The sequence below is a fragment of the Tamandua tetradactyla genome, chromosome 3, assembly GCF_023851605.1.
Source record: "Tamandua tetradactyla isolate mTamTet1 chromosome 3, mTamTet1.pri, whole genome shotgun sequence".
NCBI lineage: Eukaryota > Metazoa > Chordata > Mammalia > Pilosa > Myrmecophagidae > Tamandua > Tamandua tetradactyla.
Window position 1 is genome coordinate 191544706 of NC_135329.1, and position 19286 is coordinate 191563991.

Genomic DNA, 19286 nt, shown 5'->3' on the forward strand with positions numbered 1-19286 from the left:
TCTGTTAACTCTCTTTTCAGATCTAAGGTCATTTTATTACTTTAGGAACAAAATAGGATATATATACACACACATAAAATGTAATTTGCATACATGTATTTAAAGATGGGATATATAAGTTCAGGGGGAAAATACGTATTTCACAGGTTATTAGGGAGCTACCCCCACCCCCCAAAACAAACTCTTGAATTTCCCCTCCAGGCATTAATTTTATCGTATATCACTAACAGAAAGTTCTTTTCACCACCTAGTCTTTCCTGCTACAGTTGAAACCTATTTCTTATCCTAGTTTTCAAGAAAGGAGAGTGATGGTATAAGAAATTAAATTATTAGTGTCTTCTGGGGACACTTGTTTTTCAAATTGAGAGCTCTACCAGAAAGGCTCCAGCTCAGAGTGGTAGGCCTTTGTCTTCATCAAAATGCTTGCCGTGGGGATTAAAACCTCTCTTACATGTATATACCTCTTAATACTGCTGATAGGCATCTTCTTTCTCTAGGACTTTAGAAAAATAGTTCAGGATAACCCATCAAACTGATACAAAGATGGTACTTCAGAGAAATTAAGTGCTTTTTAAATGATACTTCTCTTCTTACTGAGTTGAGGTTTTCTCAGCACTTTAGAAGTCCAGTTCAGCTTCTGTTCTCTGTTCATAATCTCAGGATGACTTTACATGGTTGAAGCATACTGCGCTTCTGTCAGTGTTTGTTTGTTTGTTTGTTTTTTGGCACCAAGAATTAAGCCTGGGTCTCCAGCATGGCAGGCGAGAACTCTACCTACTGAGTCACCATGGTCCGCCCTGTCAATGTCATTTTAAAGGCTACTTTTTTGCCTCTGAGAATATAATGATGTGTGTTGAAAAGGGAACCTAACCTTTTCTTCTACTTATTATTTGACCATATATATTTTTTTCTTGGATAATGGTCTTCCTGTATTACAAACCTCCAGCATACTATGTTGAATTTATGAATTTTATCTTTGAGATCTAGCCCTAGACAATTAATTGACCAAGTGGTAGAACTTCTGACCCAATATGGGTTGATCAGAGCCCTTTCCTGTTTTTTATTTTTTTTAATTAGAGACTAGATGGTTTCACTCTTAGTAGTGTAGTTGGGGAAATATGAACTTGAAAGTGTTCAGAGGCAACGTGGAGAAGCCAGTCTGAAAGAGAGAGCCAGCATAAAGACAAGTGAAGATGAGATAAGGAGAAAGAGTAAAAGGATCAGGTGATCCTTGTGATATTTGTAATCCTGGGTCTAGTCCTCTCTAAAAACATGGGCAAATCTGCACTTTCAATAATTTCGTCATTAAGCCAATACGCTTCCCATTTATACCAAGTCAAAGAACTCTTTGTTACTTGAAACTGTGAAAGAGTATTGGTTAAGAGAGGTAAGTGCCATTTGACAGATGAAAAATTTGAAGCTCATAGAGGTTGGCTGACATGACTGTTTTCACATTAGCTAGTGAATGACAGACACTGAATTGGACTCAGTTTACTATCTGACCTCAGAGCACTCCCTCTTAACTACTGCTGATACTTTCTTTACAGTTTGCCTTTCCAAATTGGCAAGGAAGATGGAACTGGGGACAAAGGAGATAGCAACTTGTGTTTGGACCAGTATGGATCTTCCTTTCCTCAAAAAGGAATTACTGAGCAGCAGAAAGAAGGTATTCAGATGGTGAAAAGGCTGATGATGTCTTTAGAAGGTGAAGATGGGCTGGATGAAATTTATTCCTTTAGGTAGGTGATGAAAGCATTGTTTACAACTTCAGTTGCATCCCTATAAATGTCTCTTTTGGTCAAAGGTTCTTTAATGCTTTTCTGGACCACTTTTTTAAATTAGCAATTACTGTTCTAATTTTTATTAAATAAATGGCAACCTCCTCCCACCCACAGTTTGTTTAGCATAAAATGTCTGATTTATTTCTAGGACTGGTGTTACTGAAGTTTAGGAATATATAGATAACATGGATTTAAAAAGTAAATGTAAAGCATAAGGCAGTAGGCTTCTTTATACCTAGCTTAGGGCATATTTCTTGGCCCATCCAGTTATGAGAAAGGCCTTTTCTTTTATCTTTGTTATTCTTAGTTGGGATTGAACATACATTAATTTTGAGCAAAGAACCTGAGAGAGGTTAGTAGCATCTAGAATAGCATGTGTTGAGGCACATGTGTTTGGTAAAAGCAATAGCATGTGTTTGGTAAAAGCGGCAGTAGGATACTTTTCCAAGCATATGGCTTGTACAGCCACAAATTCTTGAGATGACACCTCTTGATGTTCATGAATCACTTCCAGTTTATCAGTAAATACACAAAATGTAGGTAGGTTATGTCCAGGAGTTAACTGAAGTAAAGATTCAAGAATTAGACATTTTTTAGTAGCTATAGCACATAGTTGTTTTAATTTTTTTCTCAACTACAATTTTTAAATACTTCTGGGGAGCTATAATGGACAAGTAGTACATCCTGATTTTCTATATAATTTTACCATTGTAGGTAAGAAAATTTTGGAAATGGAATTGTAATTTCACAAGATTGCCAAAGGAATCCTATAAAGTAGAGTTCTAGTCATAATGCAAATATCTGTTTCTAAGTTATACCTCTCAAATTTGGATATGGCTTGCTCTAATGTGGGAATATTTCTTAAGCGAACATATTAGCTATGAAATCATACAGTAAAATTATCGGCTAATAAAATTAAAGAAGTTTTGTTTTGCTTTTTTTAATAGCATAGCATAACTAAGCATTGTCCTAGGAATTTGAAACTACTTTGAATTTAGGTTTGCTATGAAGGTATGGAGCAGAACTGTACCATCTAATACAGTAACCATTAGCCACATGTAGCTATTTAAATTTAAATGAATTAAAATTAAATAAAATGACAAAATTCATTCCCTCAATCATACTAGCCATGTTTCAAATGCTTAGTAGCCATGTATGGTAAGTGTGATGACCCTATCAGCCAGACACAATTAGAAATAGTACACTTCCATTGTCACAGGAAGTCGTATAGGACAACACCAGACTAAATTTATCCCCACATGGAATATTTTCTACCTAAGCAGATGCAAATCTATTGCAGAACTGATCCAGTTGTTCTCAGGTGTTACATTTGTGTACTGGTCCATAGAACTTCCTCTGGAACAGAATCCAAACCTTGTTATGGTTTTAGTCCTGACTCTTGCTTGAACTAGTAAAGTCCTAGGAGAAATGTTAGACCTGATTCACACCCATCCATTCCCTAATAAATCCAAAGTCAAAGTGTACCATAAACTTTGGAGGCAGATGTCATGTAGAATAACTACCATGTATTGTAAACTAGTTCTCAAAATTGGGATCTCTTAATACTGCACTGTCTATAATTGTTGTTTTTGATTAGGGGCCAGATAAAATATATTCTACTTTTGGGGAGTGCAATGGTGGCTCAGTGGGAGAATTCTTGCCTGCCATGCCAGAGAACCAGGTTCAATTCCCAGAGCCTGCCCATGCCAGGAAAAAAAAAAAAATAGAAAGAATATGTATATATGTATATATGAATATATATATATATATATATATATATATATATATATATATATATATATAGTCTACTTTTTGTTCAGATGAAGTAACACTTTCTGTATTGTGCTTGCTCCCCTGCCCCTACTACCACCACCAAATCCCCCAGTGAGAAGAAACCTGGAATTATCTCTTTACATTAAGACTAGATATGAAATATTCAGTTCCTTAATCCAATGGATAGTCTTTATTTAACTTTTATTATGTACATATGCAACATATCTTTACTAACTAATAAATTGTAGAGTTGTGAGTAGTGATATGACAGGATGGTTCCTAGGGTTTGATGTCCTAGAGCAGGGGTTCTTAACCTCAGCTACATGGTTTCCAGGGAGTTGGTAAAGCTGTTATATCACGGGCAGACTCATTTATGAATGTGCTTTCATGATAATCTCAGAGGTGTGCTTGGTCCTGAAAAAAGTTAAGAACCACTGAGACAAAAGGTTGTATAGGTAAGATAGAGATGTTCATTTTCACCTGTCTGTAAGTAATTTAACTCCTTCCTCATAAGCCACCTTACTTATGGCTCTCTTCCAACTTGTGGTTATCATTTTCCTGCCATATCCTGCTGTTCCTTTCTTTGTGATCAACAATAGCTTATTTCTCATTTTAGAAAACTAAATGAATCATCTAGCATGTTAACATTTAAAAATTGTTCCTTTGTTTATATATTTTCTTTTTTAAGTGAGAGTCTGCAACAACTGTGTGTCTTTAAGAAAATTAAAAGGTGTTCCATGCCTTGGCCCTGTCAACTGACCATTGGCTCCAATTTGTCTATTAAGATTGTGGCCTATAAATCGGTAAGTGATAAATACAAATTATTTTTTTAAATGTTATCCTACAGATAGATATGCTTACCTAAGGACTTGACAATTCATTTGTGGTTTATTCAGTACCATAATTACTTCTTCTCTAGCTGCTCTCTGTTCATTTAATCTCTCTTTAGCTTCTATGTAAAATGTATGCTAGGAGAGGAAGTTTGAAGAATTATCTGTAATAGAATTTGAATCCTTCCACTTTCTCTTTCTTTCCATAAATATTTGAGAGTTAATCATGAGTTATAGGCCTTTTTTTTTCCCAAAGAAATAAAATGAAGTCCATTAAGTTGTGTCCTTGTAGTATCATAGCAGAAATATAAATATGTACCATTTAAGAAGTTTAGAGTTTTGGTGACTCAGTTATACCTAATCCAATTTTTAATGCTCTGGTAGTAAAATCATCTATGAAATATATAAAAAATGGTGAATTGTCACTGCGAAATTGTCTTTTTTTTATACTTATGTGTATGTGTACATAATATGCTTTCAAAAATGAGTTACTCTTGGTGATTATTTGATGAAATTAGATTTTAAGTTGGAGTTTGATCCATGCCTCTATAAAAATCTCTTTGCCTTTTTTTTCTTTAAATGTACAAAATAAATATATAAAACATTTTTATATATTCAGGTGTTTTTGTATATTCAAAGACTTAATTCTAAAACATATGATACATTCATGAAAACCTTGGAGTAGTTTTAATTTATTTCAGGTTCCATCACGGCCTAGCATAGTATCCCTAGGAACGAGAAAACAGCCTCCTCCCTTTCTTCTTGTTTCTGACATCCTTTCAAATTTCCTGATTGATTTCTTTTCTTAAAAAATAGTTTTACTGACAGATCTTCACACACATTCCATCCTTACATGGTATACAATCAGTGGCCCCCAGTATCATCACATAGTTGTGTATTCATCACCATGAGTATTTTTAGAACATTTGTATCACTCTAAAAAAAAGAAATAAAAAGGAAAAAAAAAAAACTCATACATACCATACCCCTTACCCCTCTTTCTCATTGACCACTAGTATTTCAATCTAAACAATTTGTTTTATGTGTTATCCCCCTAGTATTTATTTATTTTTATCCTTATTTTTTAACTCATCTGTCTATACCTTGGATAAAAGAAGCATCAGACACAAGATTTTCACAATCCCACAGTCATATTGTAAAAGCTATGTTGTAATCTGATTGTTTTCAAGAATTAAGTATACTGGAACACAGCACAACGGTTTTGGGTGCTTCCTTCCAGTCACTCAAATACACCATAAATTTAATAGAGATATCTATAATGTATAAGAGTAACCTTCAGGATAACCTCTCAACTCTGTTTGAAATCTCTTAGCCACTGAAACTTTATTTTCTCATTTCTGTCTTCTCCCTTTTGTTCAAAAAGGCTTTCTCAACCCCGTAATGCTGGGTCCTAGCTTATCCCAGCAATTCTGTCCCATGTTGCCAGGGAGATTTACACCCTTGGGACTCATGTCTCAGTGAGTTCACCTGCTGAGTTGGCTTAGAGAGAGAGAGAGGCCACATCTGAGCATAAAAAAATGTTCTCTGGGGAGTGCTCTTAGGCATAATTTTATGTAGGCTTAGCCTGTTCTTTGCAGGAGTAAGTTTTATAGGGGCAAACCCCAAGATCGAGGGCTCAACCTATTGATTTGGTTATCCAAATCAATAGAGAATATCAGAAATCCTCTAAATGGGAAAGTTGAATGCTTCCTCCTTTCTCCCAAGTCCCCCAGGGGAAATTTGTGAATACTTCTTTATTCACAGCCCAAATTACTCTGGGATATATAGGGGCAGTACACTAACTTGGACAAACCAACAAAGCCTCATGCCCTATTCAAGATTCCATGTACTTGTGGTGTTCAACTAAACTAACCATTAAAGTTAAATTAGGTAATGCACTAGCCAAAATAAAAATTTTGTACCAAATATCTCTCTCCCCCTTTGGTCTCATAGAGAAGTTGAAGTTTTAAAATATGGACAATATCATCCTTTACCCTGCATTCTGATTTACCCCAGTCTTATATATCAGCTTCATTCATATCTCTAGTCAGAGTCTGATCCCTTTTTCACCTTTTTAAACAGTTCCTGTTTGGGGTAGTGCTGACTCTGAGTCTCAGGTGTCACATAAATACCTGAAGTTTCTGGGAACGGACAAGGTTATATAAAACAGCTCGGTATCTTAGGATTTAGAAATAACAGTTAAAACTCCAGTATCGATGTGACTGGCTATAAGAGCTTACAATCTAGGACCCTTTACAATAGGCCCCAACCTGATAACTCATGCTTTCAACTTCAATACACTGAGTTTTTATAATACAGTTAGTTCATATGAATGAGACATGATAATATTTGTCTTTTTGTTTCTGACATTACATTCAACATACAGTCCTTAAGGTTCATTCACCTAGTTGCATGACCTCACAACTTCATTCTTTCTTGTGGCTGCTCAATAGTCCCTTGCATGTATGCACCACAGTTTCCCCTTCCTTCTCTTAGTCACTGTACCCTTAGGCTACCTCCATCCCTTGTGGATCACAGATCATGCTGCCATAAACACCAGAGTGCAAATGACCATTCTTGTCTGCACACTTAGTTCCTCCAGGTATATGCTAAGCAAGGGTTGTAGGATCATAGGGCAACCCTGCCCCTAGCCTCCTCTGGAACCACCGCACTGCCTTCCAAGGCGCTGCACCTCTCAGTTTCCCTGCCAACAGTAAATAGGTACATCTCTTTCTCTGCATTTTCTCTAGACTTTGTTTCTCTCTCATTTTTAAACAGATTTATTTGCATATCATACAATCTAACCTAAGTAAATAGACATGACTTCACTACCATAATCTATATGAAGACATTTCCTTTTCTTCCACAAAGAATCCATACCCCCCCACATGCCTCCCGCCTACTGACATTTAGTTTTGGCATAATGCCGTTGTTACATTCAGTAGAAGTATATTACAATGTAACTGTTGATTATAGACCCTAGTTTGCATCGATTATTTTTTCCCCTGTATACCATCCATTTTCAACATCTTGCAGTGTTGGCATTCATTTGTTCTCCCTCATGCAAAAAATGCTTTTGTATTTGTACATTTAATCACTGTCATCTACTCTAGGCATTCCTGAGTTATACTGCCTCAGTCTTTATCCTCTATCTTACCTTCTCGTTTCAGAAGTGCCTCCAGCTCTTCTCCCTCAATCCAACTCACATTCAGTTTTATTCAGTGTACTTATATCATTATGCTACAGTCAGGTAGTATTATTCTATCCATTTCTGAATTTTTACAATCACTCTTGTTGCACAATCTGTATTCCTTCAGCATCAAATGTCCAATCTCTAATCTTTTTCTATCTCCTTAACTTCAGTTCTCCAAGTTCACTCATTAATGTTGGTTCATATTAGTGAGACCATATAGTATTTACCCTTTTGATTCAGATTAACTTCACCCAGCATTATGTCCTTAGGGTTCCTCCACTTTGTTACATTCTTCATGACTTTAGTCTATCTTAAAGCTGCACAATATTCCATTATATGTATATATCACAGCTTGTTTAGCTAGTTGTCCATTGATGCAGGTTTGGGCTGTTTTCATCTCTTGGCAATTGTAAATAATGCTGCTGTAAACATTGGTGTGGAAATATCATTTGTGTCCTTGCCTTCAGTTCCTCTAAATATATTCCTAACTCTGTACTTAGCTTCCTGAGGAACCACCAAACTACATTCCAGAGTAGTTGTACCATTTTACATTTTCACCAGCAGTGAATAAATGTGCCTCTTTCTCCATATCCTCTCCAGTACTTGTAGTTTTCTGGATTTTTGTTAATTCTAGTGGGTATCAGGTGATATCTCATTGTGGTTTTGATCTGCATTTGAAGTTGAGCACCTTTTCATGTGCCCTTTAGTTATTTGTATTTCCTAATCTGAGAAGAGTCTGTTTATATCTTCTGCCCATTTTTTAATTGGGTTGTTTGTCTTTTTGTTGTTGAGTTGAAGAATCTCTTTATATATTCTGGGTACTAAACCCTTGTCTGATGTGGTTTCCAAATATTGTCTCTTATTGTGTAGGCTACCTTTTTATTTTCTTGACTTTTTGCTTTACTTTCTTGATGCACAAAATGTTTAATTTTGAAGGTTTCCCATTTATCAGTTTCTTTTTTGAATGCTTATGCTTTGCAATTAAGGTATGGGAAACTGCCTCCTATTACAAATTCTGTAAGATATTTCACTACATTTTCTACTGAAAGTTTTATGGTCTTAGCTCTAATGTTTAGGTCTTTCATCTATTTTGAGTTAATTTTTTATAGGGTGTGAGATATTGATTCTCTTTCATTCTTTTTCTTATGAATATTCAGTTCTCCAAGCACCATTTACTGAAGAGGCTGCACTGTACCAGGTGGATTGGCTTGACTGCCTTATCAAAGATCAGTTGTCCATAAATGAGAGGGTCTATTTCTGATCATTCCATTCTATTTTATTGGTCAGTATATCTATCTTTATGTCAGTACCATGCTGTTTTGGCCACTGTAGCTTCATAATATATTTCAAGTCAGGTAGTGTGAAATCGCCCACTTCATTTTTCTTTCTCAAGATATTTTTAGTTATTTGGGGCATCCTTCCCTTCCACATAAATTTGGTTCTTGGTCTTTCTGTTTCTGCAAAGTAAGTTATTGTGATTTTAATTGGTATTGCATTGAATCTATAAAACAATTTGGGTAGAATTGACACCTAACTATTTTTAGTCTCCTAATCCATGAACGTGGGATGCCCTTCCATTTTTTAGGTCTTCCATAATTTCTTTTAGCACTTTCTTGTAGTTTTCCATGTATAGGTCTTTTGCATCCTTAGTTAAATTTATTCCTAACATTTTATTCCTTTGGTTGCTGTTTTAAATGGAATGTTTTTCTTGATTTCCACCTCACATTGCTCATCACTAGTGTATAGAAATACTACTGACTTGGGGGCGTTTATCTTGTACCCTGCCACTTTGCTGTACTCTGTACTCATTTATTAGCTCTAGTAACTTTGTTGTAGATTTTTCAGGATTTTCAACATATATTATGTCATCTGCAAATACTGAGGGTTTTACTTCTTCCTTTCCAATTTGAATGCCTTTTATTGCTTTTTCTTGTCTAATTGCTCTGGCTAGAACTTCCAGCACAATGTGAATAACAGTGGTGACAGTAGGCATCCTTGTCTCTGATCTTAGAGGGGAAGCTTTCAGTCTTTCCCTATTGAGAATGATGATGTTAGCTGGGGGTTTTCAAGTATTTCCTTTATCATGTTGAGGACATTCCTTTCTATTCCTATGCTTTGAAAAGTGTTTTCATCAAGAAGGGATATTGGATTTTGTCAAATGCCTTTTCTACATCAATCGAGATGATCGTGTGGTTTTTGCATTTTGATTTTTGATATGGTGTAGTAATTGATTTTCTTATGTTGAACTTGTCTTGCATGTCTAGAGTAAATCCCTTTTGGTCATGGTGTATAATTCCTCTAATGTGCTGCTGGATTTGATTTGTAAATATTTTGTTGAAGATTTTTGTATCTATATTCATTAAGGAGATTGGTCTGTAATTTTCTTTTCTTTTATATCTTTATCTGGCTTTGGTATGAGGGTGATGTTGATTTCATAGCATGAGTTAGGCAGCTTTCCCTCCTCTTCAATTTTTTTTAGAGTTTGAGCAGGATTGTTACTAATTTTTTATTGAATGCTTGGTAGAGTTCACATGTGAAGCCATCTGGTGCTGGACTTGTCTTTTTTGGGAGCTTCTTGATGACTGAATCAACCTCTTTACTTGTGATTGGTTTGTTGAAGTCATCTATTTCTCGAGTCAATGTTGGATATTCATGCCTTCCTAGGAAGTTGTCCCTTTCATGTATGTTGTCTAGTTTATTAGCATATAGTTGCTCATAGTGTCCTCTCATTACCTTCTTTATTTCTGCAGGGTCAGTGATTATGTCTCCTCTTACATTTCTGATTTTATTTATTGCACCCTCTGTCTTTTTTTGGTCACCCTAGCTAAGGGTCCATCAGTTTTATTGATTTGCACGAAGAAAATCAACTTCTGGTTTTGTTAATTTTCTCGATTGTTTCCATATTCTCAACTTATTTCTGCTCTAATCTTCATTTTTTTTGTTTGTTTGTTTTGGGGCTAGTTTGCTTTTCTTTCACTAGTTCTTCCAAGTGAACAGTTAATTCCTCAAGCTTTGCTCTTTCTTTTTTTTTTTAATATAGGCATTTAAGGCAGTGAATTTCCCTCTTAGCTGTGCTTTTGCTGCATCCCATAAATTTTGATATGTTGTTTTTTTCATTTTCATTTACCCCAAGATATTTATTGATTTCCTTTGAAATTTCTTCATTGACCCATTGGTTGTTTAAGAGTGTATTGTTTAGCTTCCATATATTTGTTAATTTTCTGTTCCTCTGCCTGTTATTGATTTTCAACTTCATTTCATTATGATCTGAAAGAGATTTCATATGATTTCAGTCTTTTTAAATTTATTGAGACTTGCTTTGTGACCCAGCATATGGTTTGTCTTTGAGAATGATCCATAAGTAGTTGAGAAAAATGTGTGTCTTGCTGTTGTGAGATGAAATGTTCTGTAACTGTCTGTTGTCTAGCTCATTTATCATAGTGTTCAAAATCTCTGTTTCCTTATTGATCCTCCATCTAGATGTTCTGTCTGTTCGTGAAGGCAGGGAATTGAAGCCTACAGCTATTATTGTAGAGGTGTCTATTTCTCCCTTCAGTGTTGTTGGTGTTTGCCTCGTATGTCCTGGAGTACTCTGGCTCGGTGTATAAATATTTATGATTCTCATGTCTTCTTATTGAATTGTTTCTTTTATTAATATATAGTATCCTCCTTTGTCCATTTTTAATTGTTTTACATTTGAAGTGTAGTTTATTGGATATTAGTGTAGCTGCTCCTGCTGTTATCTGATTGTTGTTTTCATGACATATCTTTTTTCAGCCTTTCACTTTTTTTTTTTTTTTTTTTTTTGCATGGGCAGGCACCGGGAATCAAAATCTCTGGCATGCCAGGCAAGAACTGTGCCTGCTGAGCCACCGTGGCCCTCCCCAGCCTTTCACTTTTAACCTATTTTTGTCCTTGGGTCTAAAGTGAGTCCCTTGTAGACCGCATGTAGATGGGTCCTTTTTTTTTAATCCATTCTGCCAGTCTCCGTGCTTTGATTGGGAATTTAATCCATTAATGTTTAATGTTATTACTTACTTTCTTCTACCCTTTTGTTTTGGATTTTATATGTCATATCTTTTTTTTTTTTCCCTCTCCTTTTACCTTTACTGATACTCTTCATTTCTGCACTCTTCTCCAGACTTCTCTCTCCTGCTTTTTCCTATATACCTGTAGTGCTCCCTTCCCTTTCTTGCAGAGCTGGTCCCTTAGTTACAAATTCTCTCAGTGATCGTTTCTCTGAAAACATTTTAATTCCCCCCTCATTTTTGAGGGACAATTTTGTTGGGTATAGAATTCTTGGTTGATGGTTTTACTTATTCACAGTCTTAAATATGTCATACCACTGCCTTCTTGCCTCCATGGTTTTTGCTGAGAAATCCGCATATAGTCTTATTGACCTTCCCTTGTATGTGATGGGATTGCTTTTCTCTTGCTGCTTTCACAATTCTCTCTCCTTTTCATTTGACTGATTAGTAAGTGTCTTGGAGTATGTCTATTTGAATCTATTCTGTTTAGGGTATGCTGCATTTCTTGTGTCTTTAATTTTATGTCTTTCATGAAAAGAGATGGGAACTTTGAGTGATTATTTCTTCCATTAGTCTTTCTCCTCCTTTTTCCTTTTCTTCTCCTTCTAGGACACCCACAACATGTATATTTGAGTGCTTCATGTTGTCATTCAATTCCCTGAGACACTGCTCATGTTTTTCCATTCTTTTCCCTATATTTTCTTTTTTTCTGTCAGGTGTACAGTCCTCTACTTCACTAATCCTCTCTTCTACCTCTTCAAATCTATTTTTGTAGGTTTCTCTGTGTTTTTGTTTTGTTTTGTTTTTTTAATCTCTTCTATTGTGCCTTTCATTCCCATAGTTCTGCGATTTGGTTTTTTGAACTTTTGAGTTGTTTCAACTCCTGAATCTCATTTGAAGTGTTGGTTTGTTCTTTTGACTGGGCCATATCTTTGATTTTTAATCATTTGACTTGTTACTTTATTGCTGGCATCTAGGCATTTGATTTCCTTAATTAATTTATTCTGGTGGTTGTTTTTGCTCTTATGTAGGATTTTCTTGCTGGATGGCTTTGTTCTCTGTCTCTTCTTTGACATTTAGTTCAACTTATGCTAGACCTCTAGCATAGATTCTGTTTAATTGATCAGAATTTTTCAGGCCCACAAGTCGGGAGGAGAGAGTCACCAGCATCAGTTTTCCCTGAGGGTGAGACCTAGCAGATTGTCAGACTTTGCTGTGAAGTCTTTAGGCTCTGTGCTTTTCTTATCCTGCCCTGCATGTGGCCCTTGTCTCCCTGTGGCTTCCCACCAGCTTAGAATAATGAGGTGCCTTTAATTTCAGCAGACCTTCCCTGCCAGCATGGTGGTTGAGACAGCAGTAAGAGTAGGAGGACTTTAATTGTTTCCATTTTCCAGCCCCTGGGGCCTGAATTCCTTGAAGAAAGGATTCCACTTGAGCTGGGCCCTGCTCCCTTTTCTTGGGAAAGATAGACCCTGTAGGAAATTAACTCCTTTTACCTGACTAGTTACCTTGTTGCTCAGACAAACTTTAGTTCTGCCCTTTCCTGGGACAGTGCTGTAGCCTGAGAGTGCTTCCAGTTCTAGCTAATGAGCTGTTAAGAAGTAAGGAAAAAAAAATTTTTTAAAGCCTTTCTGGAGCCAGACTCCTACTCCTCAGGTTTGTCAGTCAAGAGCTTTAGTTGGTATGTGGCTCTGTGTGTCTCAAGGTTTGTTGTGCCCCTTTTCTTGGGATCCAGCCCTTTTCCAGTATTTTGTGCTGTCCAACTCATAAAGCCTCTATTTTTGTTTTTCTGTCAGCTCCTCCCCCTCTCTGCCAGAGCAAAAACTCCTGGTTCCTTTAGTGCTTATTACAGTTTTGTCTCTGCTGGGGACCTGTAAGCAGAATTTATTAATTAATTCCACAGTTGAAGCTTGGTTGAGCTAAGCCCTCGCTACTAGTTAAGTCTGTTTCTTTTCCCCTCGGGGAACCAGCCTAGTGTGCCTGTTGGGGAGGGGCACCAGCCTCCACAGCTTGGTAACTTACAGTTCTTTGTGGGGTCTCAGCCATTCCACCTGGTCCAGACTGGTGTATGCTGTGTGTTGATCACGGATACTCCCCCAGCAGTTGTTCTCTGCTGTTCCTGGCTATTTACTAGCTGCTCTGGAGCACGAACTAAATCTCACTATGCTGCCATCTTGCCCCTCCTTATTGATTTCTGAGTACTGATAGATTACTATCCCTTTCCTATTGGAAAACTGTGGTAGCAAAATATATGGTCCTTTTTTTAGTAGTAATTTACTATTTGAGTGAGTTAATATATAAATGACAGTCTAAGGATTCTGTATAGAAAGTGTTTGTATGTAGAAAATATTAATATTTATATATGTATTACCCTGGGGTAAAAGTGAAATGTAGAGAGAATTATCCTGTATATCCTGTTATGAAGTAAAGTAAGACTTCCATAAGAGCAAATGAAACAATATAACATGATTAATTGTCCTGAGATTTTTGTCTTTGAACTAGAGGATATATATTAGCTTTTCTTCTGTCAGTCAAAATCACTGGTTTTCAAAAGGGGGAAAAGTGAAATGAGACAAATTGTCAATGGCTGAGAGATTCCAGAGTTGAGAGGTTATCCTGGAGGTTATTCTTACGCATTAAATAGATATCGCCTTGTTAGTCAAGATGTAATGGAGAGGCTGGAGGGAACTACCTGAAAATGTGGAGCTGTCTTCCAGTAGCCATGTTTCTTGAAGATGATTATATAATGATATAGCTTTCACAGTGTGGCTGTGTGATTGTGAAAACCTTGTGTCTGATGCTCCTTTTTATCTACCTTATCGACAGATGAGTAAAACATATGGAATAAAGATGAATAATAGGGGAACAAATGTTAAAATAAATTTAGAGTGAAATGCTGGTGATCAGTGAGGGGGAGGGGTGGGGGGTATGGTATATATGAATTTTTTTCTGTTTTCTTTTTATTTCTTTTTCTGAATAGAAATGTTCCAAGAAGTGATCATGATGACAAGTATGCAACTATGTGATGATATTGTGAATTAATGATTATATATGTAGAATGGAATGATCAAAAGTTACAAATGTTTGCGTTTGTTTTTTTTTTTTATTAAAAAAGATTAAAAATTAATTTTAAAAAGTACTGGTTTTCCTTGTTTTCCCTGTATTTTTCTTTTGGAGATAAGATTCTGCAGGAGAAAATTAGAAAGACTTGGACAGTTGTGGATGCCAGAACCCTAAAAAAAGAAGATATACAAAAAGAAACAGTTTATTGCTTAAATGACGATGATGAAACTGAAGTTCTGAAAGAAGATACTATTCAAGGTTTGCCAATAAGAATTTTCACTTTTACCTAAAAGATTTTCTTTAAGGTGTTATGAGACAGGCTAGGATTTGTATTACTATTATTTAGAGATACTTCCCTCAGTTATACAGAGTAATTTGAGGGGATAATGAGATACTAGGCAAAAAACATTTAGATCATATGTTGGATCTTAGATAGGATAGTTACTATGAATATACTTGCTATTCTATCTCTCTGAGTTTTGAATACCCCATGTAGCAGGACTTCATACATGGCTTCATTTTAAACTTTGAAACTTACTAGCTAGGAGAATACTTACAATAATATGGCTGAAGCAAGTTTTTTGCTTACTTTGTTTTTTGTTTTTTTTTTACTTCCATGATGATTATTCTATTTCCTGCCAGATATGGTCCCTTAAGTTAATTGAGGGAACAAGAAAAATTATTTGTTTGTAATATTGCTTTATATTCACTGGTATTTTTAAAAATTGTACTTCATATATCATATCCATTTGGCATTCTAAATGCTAATGGCATTTCTGTCCAAAGCTTAGAAAGTAGTTGAGAGTATCTGAATGTTCAAAAGCTAAAATTCTAAGGAAATAAATTATAGTTAAGGTAGCAACCAGATTCTTTAGATAAATGTATTGCCAGGCTATGAACTATCCAGTGTAGTTTTAATTTGCCAGGATTGAAAAAAATCCTTTCATCTGTAATACTGTTTCTCAGTTTATGTTTATTTGTGTGTTGGGGGGTGGGTGTAGGTGGTGGTGGTTATGATTACTTTCTTTCCCCTGACAAGATTATGTGTAGAATGTAGCATATCAATTCATTAGTATTATGTGGTTAAGAAGTTGAATTTTGGGATCAAACCTGGGTCAGAATCATGACTCCATTGCTTGCTTATCAAGTAGTCCAGTCACGTTGGCTTATTGGGCAAATACAGATTAGTTCTTGAAGACAGTATCTAATAGACGTCTGCATTTTCTGTTTTAATCCCCACATTGACCTTATGAAGTAGGTACTCTTGTTATTTGATTTTACATATAAGGGAATTAAGGCAAAAAGATGATCATAACTTGTTCAAAGTCACGCAGCTGGCGACTAAAAGAACAGAACTCAAACTCAGAGCTGTCGCACTTCAGAGACTGTATTTCTTCATACTATTTTGAAATAGAACTGAACTATAATAGACTTTGAAAGACAGACTGAAGAGTTTATACTTAGTTTAAAAGTAGTATGGAGTGCTTATAGTATTAAAGAGTAGAATGTCATTTTGGGGGCTTTATTTTAAGATTAATATAACAGCTGGGTGTAGGAAGGACTGGAGAGAGAAGGGAGTGGAGATGAAGGTGCCAATTCTTTGGGTTGCAAAGAAAGCAGCTCTGGGTATTTTAGGCAAAAAGGAAGTTTATTGGTGTGGAAATGGAAAGGGAGGAATTAAAAATTGTAATAGTGTAGTAGTTCAGTTTTTCTCCCTTACCTATTTGCAGTTAGTTTGCATGTCATCTGTCTTTCATACCCTAATGTATACAGTTCTCTTTCTTAAACAGAAGGATGAATATACACATTTGGGAAAATGAATATGGTTATGTGTTGTAGAACTTTTACTTTTTATAACATACAGAGATTAGAGTTATTTGTCCTTCAAGTAGATGAATCAAAGAGCATAACCATCTTAATTAGAATTTTCAAGTAAGATGACTGATGAAGAGAAGTTAGAAAAAAATGTTTGATTTAGACATGACTCTTAATCATGTGCCATATGTTTCCCTATTGTTAATTTTTTGCTAGAATTTTTGTTTTTTCTTCACCAGCTATCTTAAAAAGACATATATGGAAATAGAAATTTGTTTCTTTTTAGTTGAATACTTGCCAACATCAATAGACTGACATGAACAAATAGTCACGAGATCACAGAACTTGTCTGCAGACACAAGGTCCTTTTGCTTTTTCTTTCCATTCACCCAAGTCCAGAATGCTTGTATTTTGATGATCCTTCTCCACCAAAAAGATAGAGTTCTATATATTGAAAGGGCATGGTCTTCTACAGTAAAGGGGCCATGGAACAGGGTTGAAAGGTTTTTTAGAAGCCAAGACATTATATTTCTATAAATGTCCTAAGTAATTAGAAAGAAGAAAATATGCAATCAAATTCCAAAAGTCAAATAAATTTAAATCTAGAAAAATATTCAGGTTATCAGTTGAATATTTCTAAATAAAAGAAGAGTTTGGGCATCTTCCATTGGGCATTTGTCTGCATTTTGGAGAAACTTTTGTTCTGAAAATTTCCTATGGACATTTTTCCCTGTGGGGTCTCTAGGTTTCTGAATAAATGTGTTCTTGTTACTATGTTTATGAATCATGCTTGTAGTTTAGTCACCCATGGTTTATCTCGGGAGGATAACTAGTACATTGCATTTACTTTGTTCTTTCTTCTAGGCTGGGTAATCATTAAGGTAACTAAATTGCAGGAGATGCTATATAAAAATGAAACTAGATTTTAGTCGTTTCTATAATATATATGTTGCTTGTGTATCTGCTTCTTTTTTGCTATTGATCACAAGGGGCAGTAATTTGAGAGAATAGTACATGGAGACTTGCTCTGGAGTGTGAATATATTGTTAATATATGCATGTAACTAATTTTAATTTGTAGAAAATGAGGCCCCATATTCTAAACAGATGCTCTTCTCTTGTTCTTCAGGGTTCCGCTATGGAAGCGATATAGTTCCTTTTTCAAAAGTGGATGAGGAACAAATGAAATATAAATCAGAGGGAAAGTGCTTCTCTGTTTTGGGATTTTGTAGATCTTCTCAGGTATAGCACTTATTCTGCAATTGTGAACAAAATAAATGCTGCTTTTTCCTAGTTTTTACTTCAGATGGTATGCTTTTGCTCAGTCTTTTTATTTATAATATATGTTTACTTCACTTTTGGGTTTTTACAAATTTTAATGTTGCTGTCTTTGATTCTTTGAGAAGAAAAACCGAGATGTAGAGAATATAAGGAAAGAATAAATTCAATTAAAAGTCACTTCTTAGCTTTGTTGAGCTTCATTGTCCTGGATTCAGAACTGAAACAGGCTTTAATTCTTTACATCTTCTCTAAACTGTTAAGTATAATGGAGTATTTTAGAGGATTGAGTGTCTTGCTGGGTTTTTTGTTGTTGTTGTTTGTTTTGGTTTTATTGAGAAATATCCACATATATACAGTCCAACCATATTATACAGTCAGTGGCTCACAGTATCATCACGTAATTGTGTGTTCTTCACCATGATCATTTTTAGAACATTGAATCACTCCAGAAAAAGAAAAAAAAAAGAACTCATACATCCTATACCCCTTACCTTTCCTGCTCACTGACCCACAGTATTTCAGTCTACCCAGTTTTTACCCTCTGTCCCCCCCTATTATTTATTTATTTTCTATCGTATTTTTTAAAAACTCATCTGTCCATATCCTGGATAAAAGGAGCATCAGCCACAGATTTTTCACAGTTACACAGTCAACATTGTAAAAGCTATATAGTTATGTAGTTCTCTTCAAGAATCAAGGCTACCAGAACACAGCTCAACAGTTTTAGGTACTTATATATGATATTTGTGATGTATCATAGAAACAAACAAAAATTTTCAACAAATGGTACTGTAATGTTGGGATACTCACATGGAAAAAGAATGAAATGTGACCCTCACCATGCAGGATACAAAAAATATATATATAATACATCATAAACTAAAAAGGGATATCTGTGTAATGCAAAAGAATAACCTCCAGGATAACCTGTCAACTCTGTTTGAAATCTCTCAGCCACTGAGACTTTATTTTGTCTCATTTCTCACCTCCCCCTTTTGGTCAAAAAGGCTTTCTCATTCCCACAATGCTGGGTCCTGGCTCATCCCTGGGAATCATGTCCCATGTAGTGGGGGAGGACAGTGGGTTACCCAGGTTGTCTTAGAGAGAGAGCTGCCTGGGTTTTGAATGACCATAGAACTCTTAGAATATTGTCGATTTATGCTAGATACACGTCTTCTCCACTATTAGCATAGAGTTCTAGGATATGAAACGTATTTATGGGTCAAATATATATATATATATATATATATATATATATATATATTTGTCATATGTTTTTTAGACACCAATGCATAGATAACAAAATGGACACAGTTGTAAATGCATCAGTTCACTGAGGGCCATCAAATACCTTATACTACCTGAGATGTGTTTATTAAAAGATTCTCAGATAGCTTAGATTAAATTAAATCATCTGTGGTAGGCAACTAAAGAGAGGAATCATAATTAATAAGCACGATGTTTATCTTTTAATGTGTATTTTAACTGGGCCCTGTAGCTTAGGGATAAAGGGATTTGGATTG

General features: G+C 35.5%; 1 protein-coding gene across 3 annotated transcripts in view; it reads left to right on the forward strand.

The window, feature by feature from the left end:
* The window catches only part of XRCC5 (X-ray repair cross complementing 5), a 110945-nt gene that overhangs the window by 12714 nt on the left and 78945 nt on the right, over positions 1–19286 (forward strand). For all 3 annotated transcript variants that reach the window (XM_077155061.1, XM_077155062.1, XM_077155064.1), the window contains 4 exons: positions 1548–1739; positions 4243–4357; positions 14788–14926; positions 17612–17724. In XM_077155061.1, coding sequence (XP_077011176.1) covers positions 1548–1739; positions 4243–4357; positions 14788–14926; positions 17612–17724 — 559 coding nt within the window. The remainder of the gene's footprint in view (positions 1–1547; positions 1740–4242; positions 4358–14787; positions 14927–17611; positions 17725–19286) is intronic.